This window comes from Tachysurus fulvidraco, chromosome 11, assembly GCF_022655615.1.
Source record: "Tachysurus fulvidraco isolate hzauxx_2018 chromosome 11, HZAU_PFXX_2.0, whole genome shotgun sequence".
Classification (NCBI taxonomy): domain Eukaryota; kingdom Metazoa; phylum Chordata; class Actinopteri; order Siluriformes; family Bagridae; genus Tachysurus; species Tachysurus fulvidraco.
In genome coordinates, this window is record NC_062528.1 from 3,332,769 (window position 1) to 3,342,582 (window position 9,814).

Below are 9,814 nucleotides of genomic sequence, written 5' to 3' on the forward strand. Positions count from 1 at the left end.
GAAACAGAGGAATAAAAGTCAGACGTACTGTAGTAAGACAGAAGACAAGTGTATGAACGAGAGGGAGGGAAGTAGAACATTGGGGTTACGGGGGCTGAGGTCAAGAAGGTGCAGGAGTTTACAATCCAGTGTGATGTGGAGTGTGGAAAAGAGGTGAAGAGGCGAGTGCAAGTAGGTTGGCGTGGGTGGAGAAAATCGTCAGGAACGTTGTATTACAGAAGAGTGTCAGCAAGAATCAAAGAAAACGTGTACGAGACAGTAGTGAGAGCAGCTCTGCTGAATGGGTTAGAGACTGTTGCAGTGAGGAAAAGACATGAGGCAGAAATGGAGGTAGTAGAGATGAGGATGTTGAGGTTCTCTTTAGGAGTGATGAGGATGGACAGGATTAGGAACGAGCACATCATAGAGAAAGATCAGGTTAGTCGGTTTCGGGGACCAGGTCAGAGAGAATAGATTGAGATGGTTTGGACATGTGCAGAGGAGGGAGATGGTTATATTGGTAGAAGGATGTTGGAGATGGAGCTGCGAGGTAAGAGGTCAAGAGGAAGGACAAATAGGAGATGTTTTAAATGAGAACATGGAGGTAATTGGTGTGAGAGTAGAGGATGCTGAGGATAGATCTGGGTGGAAACAGATCATTCTCTGTGCGACCCCTAACGAGAGAAGCCGAAAGTAGAAGATGATTTATTGTGCTCATTTTTAAAACTTATACTTAAAAACACACATGACTGAAAAAGTTCTGAAAAAAATCATCTTTTCTGATTTTTTTTTAAATCTGTAATTGAAAAATAATTAGAAAATTTTCTATACTATATTAACATGTATTATACTATATTTTAATAAGAACCTAATCATGAAAATAGCATAGCTAGAATGATGTGACAAGATCTAGCAGCACCATCTATGTAAGCAACAACAAAACACTGACACTGGAGACTCCTTTCTTAAATGTTAAATGAACATCTCCTTATCCTAAAGAAAACACCCCCCCCCATTCAACACCTTCTGACCAATCACGATCCAGATTTTTTTTATTTCTCCCACCTGACTCAGGTATCACCGTTGTCACAGCATTCTGTTTCCTTTTCCTCTGCTCTTTCTGCTTCTTCTGCTTCTTCTTCTTCTTCTTCTTCTTTTTCTTCTTTTTCTCATCCTGTGGAAAATTTTGTTTCCATTTCAAATTTATTATAGCTAATCACAGAGTTTCAATATATAGCTACAAAACAAATCACTAGATTGTTCATGTTGTTAGCCATGCTAGCTCAGTTTACCAGACTTTTTACTGAAGTTTATTTACAAAAAAAAAAAAAACATATAAAAGCAACAACAAAAAAGCTTACCATTCTTTTAACCAGGTAGAGCTAGCTTTTATGCTTTGCTAGCCAGGATCATTTTAAGTGACGCAGATTTCAGCTAGCTTATAATTTTAACACCATGCCAACTGATATCTGCATCATTGCTAGCACGTTGCTATGTGGTAATCTAATGTTTTATAGAGTAAGAATTCTTAGCATAGCTACCACAATGTGAAAGAATTTAACAGCATTATAGCTTGTGATTTGCTAGTCATATCACGTAATACAATAGAAATCATGCTAGCTGAATAAAATCTAATCTATTTCTACCAGGGAAAGACACGTTCAAAAGTAGTATAGTAAGTTTGACTCACGTCACTGCTGTCACAGTCTGACAAAGAGCTGGAGGAAGATGATGATGATGAGCTTGATCTCTGTGAAAAGTCCCCGAAAAGAAATGACGTTATGATAATATGATAATGATGCAACAACCCTACAGTGTTAAACAATAGTGGTATTGATTTCTGGATTCTGATTGGTTGGAAGGTGTTAGTTTTCTGAAAGCAGGCTGGTTTATATTAATGCACTCGTTCTAACTCATTACTGTTTCTATAGTAACAGCTCGACTTGTACTGCTGACGCTCCACTGATAACAAACGACATAATAAAGATTTAGCGAAGGAGTCTCCAGTGTCAGTGTTTTCACACACACACACACACACACACTACAGACAATTTTCCAGAGATGCCAATCAACCTACCATGCATGTCTCTGGACCGGGGGAGGAAACCGGAGTACCCGGAGGAAACCCCCGAGGCACCGGGAGAACATGCAAACTCCACACACACAAGGCGGAGGCGGGAATCGAACCTCGACCTTGGAGGTGTGAGGCGAATGTGCTAACCGCTAAGCCACCTTGCCATGTTTTTAGTAAATAATAAATCACCTTGCTCTTCTTTTTCCTCAGTTTCTTCTTCTTCTTCTTCCTCACCCTCGAATCCTCATCGTCGTCGCTCTCCTCTGAGGTGGAAGCAGAGCTGTCACATGACCATGGCTCGTCCTGGAAAAAAACAAAACTCTAGCAAGCAACAGAAACGAATCCTAGTCCAAGACTGTGTAGCTGTTTCTCTAAACATTTGGATGATAAACCAGTTCCAGTATTACTCAGGATATTTTCCACCAGTTTGTCAGATCGTTTATAATTTTATAAGCAAATGTAAAATTGCAAACATTTCTAACTTTTACAGTTTACATCTGTTCATCTTAACATATTTATGTATAAAATATTTTTTTTGTTACTGAAAGAATGTTATAATAAATGTTAGAGCTGATACACACATGCAGTTTGCACTAAAATAGTAGCCATAATATTTTCAAACTTCATAGCTACATTAGTCATGCACAACTAATAATAATAATAATAATAATAATAATAATAATAATAATAATAATAATAATAATAATAATCTACATTAAATAAAATACAAATTTAATATCTTCAAATGTATTGTCTGCTACATGGGTGAAAATTATTATTATTATTATTATTATTATTATTATTATTAGTAGTAGTAGTAGTAGTAGTAGTAGTAGTAGTAGTAGTAGTAGTAGTATTTTTATTAATATTTGATGACAAAAATGTATAAAACTAAAAAAAAATTATACTCAAATTAGATTTTTTCAGATTTTTAATTATTTTATAATTTTATATGATTGTAACGGAAATGCTGCATAAAGTTATTTATTAATAAAATGTTTATCCATCTTAGGGAATGCTATTCTATATTGAGCCTGCTAGAAATATTTGACTTGAACAAACTTATTATTATTATTTTTTTTATATATATAAAACAGTAATTTTATGTATATTTATATAAGAACTAGAAATTCTAAATCAGAGCATTATTTATTATTCATTATTTCAAATCAAACCTTTCCATGTTGTGTCATTGGGATTAAAGGACTGTGTCCTGGGTCTTCAGACACACCCACTAACGGAGGAGAAGCTCCACCCAGTTCCTCTCCCTCGCCGTGTAAAGACCATGCAGCTACAAACAGAGGAACATTAGATCCTGCTGATTAATAAAGTGTTTTAATTAGAGTAATGAGAGAATAAATAAACAGAGCACTCTGATTTGATTTAAACCAGATGATCTGTGATGTAAATAAGAGCAACAATAATATAACGATGAAGTCTAACATGAAGCGAGTGTGTTATAGAGGTACGATCAATATTTACACAAGGTGTTAGCTAAAGATTAGTAAACACACAGGATACAACCTCAATGAGATTTGTTTTATAAAACATAAAATGAAAAAAAAATCTGACCACAAAAATGTACATAATACTGTTTTTGTACTATTTCCATAAAAATACATAAAAATACAACAGCACATAATGCTATGGAATAAAAAAACAATAATAAAAACATGCATTGAATGCATATACAATGTACATATAAAAACATTTAAAAACAATAAGATGTACAAATATTTTGCAATATTTGGTTATTCTTTTCTTAATATAAACATTGCAAATCTGAGGGTGTAAATGTGAGAGTGTTGTTGTGAGAGTGTAGATGTGAGAGTGTATAGTTGTGCGAGTGTTGTTGTGAGACTATAGATGTGAGTGTGTATAGAAGTGAGAAAATAAATGTGAGAGTGTTTAGATGTGAGAGTGTAGAGATGTGAGTTTATAAATGTGTGTATATGTGTAATTGTGTATAAATGTGAGAGTGTATAAATGTAAGAGTGTATAGATGTGAGAAAATAAATGTGAGAGTGTTTAGATGTGAGTTTATAAATGTGAGTGTACATGTGTAATTGTGTATAGATGTGAGAGTCTATAAATGTAAGAGTGTATAGATGTGAGAAAATAAATGTGAGGTTGTTTAGACGTGAGAGTGTAGATGTGAGTGTGTATAAATGTAAGAGTGTATAAATGTAAGAGTGTATAGATGTGATAGAATAGATGTAAGAGTGTAGATGTGAGAGTGTGTATAAAGTGACGTGACATACTGTACAGCTAAGTACGGTGACCCATACTCAGAATTTGTTCTCTGCATTTAACCCATTCAAAGTGCACATGCACAGCAGTGAACACACACACACCGTGAACACACACCCGGAGAGCAGTTGCGGCGCCCGGGGAGCAGTTGGGGGGTTCGGTGCCTTGCTCAAGGGCACCTCAGTCGTGGCCGGCCCGAGACTCGAACCCAAAACCTTAGGGTTAGGAGCCAGACTCTCTAACCATTAGGCCACGACTTCCCCAATAAATATGTGATATGTATATGTGAGAGTGTAGATGTGAGATTGTTGATGTGAGAGTGTATAGTTGTGAGAGTGTATAGTTGTGAGAGTGTATAGTTGTGAATGTATAGATGTGAGAGTGTATAGATGTGAGAGTGTATAGTTGTGAGAGTGTATAGTTGTGAGTGTATAGTTGTGAGAGTGTATAGTTGTGAGTGTATAGTTGTGAGAGTGTATAGTTGTGAGAGTGTATAGTTGTGGGGGTGTATAGTTGTGAGAGTGTATAGTTGTGAGAGTGTATAGTTGTGAGAGTGTATAGTTGTGAGGGTGTATAGTTGTGAGAGTGTATAGTTGTGAGAGTGTATAGTTGTGAGAGTGTAAATTAGAGGTTGTGAGTGTAGAGCTTGTAATTGTCTCTTACCTGGAAGCTGCTCGGACTCCATCAGCTCTGTCAGCTCTCTCCTTTGTCCTTCTCCCAGATCGAAAACATCTAAAATAAACACATTGCGAAGATAAAAATCTAATTTCTGACTCCAGCAACGGGGCGGAGCTTCAACACACGGCTGGGCGGAGCACCAACAAACACTTTTTCAACACACACACCAACACATACAAAAAGTTTCACCTTTTTAAACAACACATTACACTTTCATAAACTGAAAGTTTGTGAGTTAAATTTATTTACTTGGTGCTATTTCATTCTCCATATTTATTTATTTATTTATTTATTTATTTATTATTACTAATTAATTCATCATTAGTGTCAGTCTTTTTGAACATGAACACATTTTTCTGTTCAGCCATTTCACGCTGAGCACAGCTCTGTGAGTGTCTGCATTTCAGCTGAAACATCACGCTATAAAAATAAGGGTGCGTTGTGATGATGAGTGCAGTTATGAGAGAGAGAGAGAGAGAGAGAGAGAGAGAGAGAGAGAGAGAGAGAGAGAGAGAGAGAGACAGTAGAAAGCAGGTCAAGCTGTGAAGAAATGTCCAGATCAGCAGTAGAAGTGTAAAATGCATGTAACAGCATCTGCTTAGAAAGAAACACACACACACACACACACACACACACACACACACACACACACACACACACGCGCGCGCACGCACACACACACACAGACACGAACTGTACAAACACAACTGATAAACACACTGCATAAAGTGTTTTATACTAATACAGTGCTTATGTACTGTACTGTTGCTGATTCAGGGATAAAACTCAGACAGAAAGAGAGAGGGAGAGAGAGAAAGAGAGAAAGAAATGAGAGAAAAATAATAGAGAGAAAAAAAAGAGAGAGAGAGAGAGAGAGAGAGAGAGAGGGAGAGCAGGAGAGAGAGAAATAAGAGAGAGGGAGAGCAGGAGAGAGAGAGAGAGTGAGAGAGAGAGAAAAATAAGAGAGAAAAATAAGAGAGAGAGAGAGAGAGATGAGAAGATATATATAGATTAGATATAGATATATATATATAATATCATTATATAGAGAGAACATAATATATATATTATATATATATCATTATTAGAGAGATAGAACATAATATATAATATATATATATATATTAATATACATATATATATATAAATTGTATATATAATTGTAGATCAGGATATATATATAATCTATATTATATATTAGATAGAGAGATGAGAGAGTAGATATATATATATATAATATATAACTTATATCATTATATATAGATTATAGATTAAAATGTATATATATATATATATAGCTATATATATATATATATATATATAAAATTATATCAGGAATATATATATATGATATATATATATATATATATATATATATATATATATATATATATATATATAAAGAATTGAAAAGCCCTTTATTACATTTTTCCAAGATCAACACAACTTTACAAAGTCAATCCACTGCAACACAAAATATAACCTGATCACATCTGCTGCTAAATAACCTCCTGATAATAACGCGAGTCAAACACTTTTTCACAAAACCTTTTTTTTTCCTTCCAGAACCAATTATTATTCCACCATCTCATCTCGAACGGGACACGATCCTCCGCAGAACTGTAAAAACAAAACTCAATTAGCACTCTCGACTAAAGGCTGAAAATAGTACAGTGACGTCTTGCCCCAGTCTCATTTGTTCTACTCACATGGCTTCTACAAAGATCTCCATTCGTAACATCTACATGTGCTTTCATTCTCTTTACCAGAAGCCAGATGCCCCGAGTGTCTGTTCATGAGCAGCTCAAATTAATGTCTTTAAGTCATCAACAGAGAGAAAAAACACTCAGCATTTAACATCAGACATTTCAGACCCACACATTTAACATCAGACATTTCAGACCCACACATTTAACATCAGACATTTCAGACCCACACATTTAACAGAATATCAGACATTTCAGACCCACACATTTACATAAGACATATCAGACCCACACATTTTACATCAGACATTTCGGACTCACACATTTTATATCAGACTCGCGGCCAGAAAACCATCCGTTTGTTTATACTGATTGAAAACTTCCCATAAGTCAATTTCCGTTCTGCTGGAGGTTAAAAACCAGTTTAGGATCGCCATGCCGTGGACAAAGTGACCACTAGGGGATGAGCCAGAAACAAGCTTCATTGCAGCTTTAAAGCATTAACTCCTCTAAAAACACAAAAAACCTATTTACCTAGTAAAGTTTATACTCTCAAGATTTTCTTAAGCCCACACACAAAGCATAATATGATTCATAGCCGTCATACTATTTGAACATTTTTTTGGAGAAAACTGACCTAGGTGGCGCTAGACCAGTTTTTCCCCTTACCTTTAGACGCTTCCCTTTCTTCACTGGGGTTATATATTCCAAAACAAATATTCCACAAAAATCCCCACAGGTCCAAGGAACTGGAATCTGTAAGCTATTGAATAAAGACACTGTCAATAATAATCGTACATAATTCAAGGCATTGTGTGTAAATTCTAATTTAGTTGTGCGTAATTTAAAACTATTGTACGTAATTATGTTTTTTGTGGAGTTGGATCCCAAAATCTACGGCCATGACAGTTTACAGATACGAGATTTTGTGTGTTTGTTCAAATACAACTCCAAAATGTACGACTATGACAGTTTACACACACAACGCTTGTTTTCACAACACCTCTTTTTTACAAATGGTTTTTAATCTTTTTTAATGTTTTTAATTTATTTCTTGACTTTTACAAGGCATTTGATACTGTTGAACATACTTTTTTATTTGAAATCTTAGATTTTTTAGGTTTTGGGAGTAATTTTTGTAAAATAATTAAGATGTTTTATACTGAAATATAGTTCTGTATCCCTGAATCCTAGTATAACTCCAAGGTTTGAAGTGCTCAGCGGTATTAGGCAGGGATGCCTGATTTCTCCCAAACTGTTTATTCTAGCCACTCAATCACTTATATTACTCATTAATCATAACCCGGAGTAGCATGGGATCTCAATATTTGACAAGGAATTTAAAATTAGTCAATTTGCAGACGACACAGCAATCCTTTTAAAGAATAAATTCATGGTTGATGTTGCCCTAAATTCAGTCTCGATTTTCCCTAAAGCGTCAGGATTTACCCTTAATATTAAAAAATGTGAGCTACTTCCCATTCACTCATCAACTGACTCTATCATCTCTTCAATTTAGGTTAAAGACGAAGTGAAATATTTAGGAATAGTTTTATGTAAAAATGCTATTAGAAGAGAAGACATTGATTTTTCTAACCAGTTAATAGATATGAGGAAATCTTTGAGCTATTTCCAAAATAATCTATCCATGCCACTCCCTGCATGTATCTACAGTTAATGTTAAGAAAGCTAATTCGATCGTTTTCCAATTTCTGTGGAAAAATAAAACTCATTATATTAAGAAATCACAGCTGGTTAAAAACTATGATATGGGTGGTATTAAAGGACATTCAAGATTAATTGGTTGAAAACATGTTGGTGGCTTAGTGGTTAGCACGTTCGCCTCACAGCTCCAGGGTCGGGGTTCTTTTCCCTATGCTATTACTTATACTGCTTAGTTCATCTTGCTTCCATATTAGTCAGTAGTATTAAGCTCAGTGTTAATGCAGTACTACCTATTACTTCCTGCATAGTCACTCGTTACCAACAGACCATTATTTTAAAGTGTTAGCACAAAATTCTCTTTGTTATTAGTGATAACTAACCCGCCATTTCGGCGCCAGTGGTTTAAAAGAGGGCGGGGCGCATGCGCACTTCGTGGAATCGATTCATCTTCCCTCGGATAGTAATGCCTGTGAACGTGATGACGTTTTTTTGACAGTTGTTTCGCAGACCGTTTTCGTGCATAAAAAAGAGGTGTTGTGCAACAAGCGTTGTGTGTGTAAACTGTCATAGTCGTACATTTTGGAGTTGTATTTGAACAAACACACAAAATCTCGTATCTGTAAACTGTCGTGGCCGTGGATTTTGGGATCCAACTCCGCAAAAAACATAATTACGTACAATAGTTTTTAATTACCCACAACTAAATTAAAATTTACACACAATGCTTTGAATTACGTACGATTATTATTGACAGTGTTTTTATTCCATATAAGCCTTTTAATCCAAAACGCTTTGGTCGCCTCGCAAATATTCCGTTTGTGTTCCGAAAACTGGAAACAGTAGTGCGCCACCATCTTGTTTTTCGGCTCTAACTTCTCATTCGGGGTTTAAAAAATTCTAAATTTATGTCATATTTATAACCCAGGGCCTAACGAATCAAACAAGCCCTCACTTGAGCCAATCGGTGCTTGTATTGCAGAGATAGACGGCTGAGAAGCCAATGATGTCATGACATCCTTTTTGGGAACCCGCATTTGACTGACAATTTCTCCTTCCAATAGCAATGAAATGGGCTGGGACCTATACAGCTTTTTAGCCAATAAGGAGACGATTCCAACGGTATGCAACATGCCACGTCTCCGCAGCCTGGAGCTGCGTGAAAAAGATGCGCACAAGAATTATTGCGCAATCCTCGACCTTTTCACAGTCTCACAGCTCAGGGTGTCAGGCTACAGGCCTGTTTTCACACCAGAGTAGTAGAGAGAGAGGCTCTGTGTGTTTTAGGCCTTTTAAACTGAGCATGCAGTCTTTTAATTCAAAGTTATACAGTAAACAAGTACACAAAAACACATGACCGGACGGACATGTCCGTAGAAAAATATTTTTATTGAAGCCATTTTTGGGGCTTTTGACTTGAATTTTTTTTTGGTGAAAGCCAAGACATGTGGCTATGACCCTCAGT

At 35.8% G+C, this 9,814-nt stretch overlaps 1 protein-coding gene across 1 annotated transcript in view; it reads right to left on the reverse strand.

The window, feature by feature from the left end:
• Positions 1 to 5,025, reverse strand: part of LOC125145848 (protein FAM133-like) — an 8,678-nt gene extending 3,653 nt beyond the window's left edge. Inside the window, exons 1-5 of the mRNA XM_047820206.1 lie at positions 4,967 to 5,025; positions 3,229 to 3,344; positions 2,243 to 2,356; positions 1,670 to 1,729; positions 1,045 to 1,153 (exon numbers count right to left, since the gene is read on the reverse strand). Coding sequence (XP_047676162.1) covers positions 1,045 to 1,153; positions 1,670 to 1,729; positions 2,243 to 2,356; positions 3,229 to 3,344; positions 4,967 to 4,988 — 421 coding nt within the window. The 5' untranslated portion in view covers positions 4,989 to 5,025. The remainder of the gene's footprint in view (positions 1 to 1,044; positions 1,154 to 1,669; positions 1,730 to 2,242; positions 2,357 to 3,228; positions 3,345 to 4,966) is intronic.
• Between the last annotated feature and the right edge of the window lie 4,789 nt (positions 5,026 to 9,814).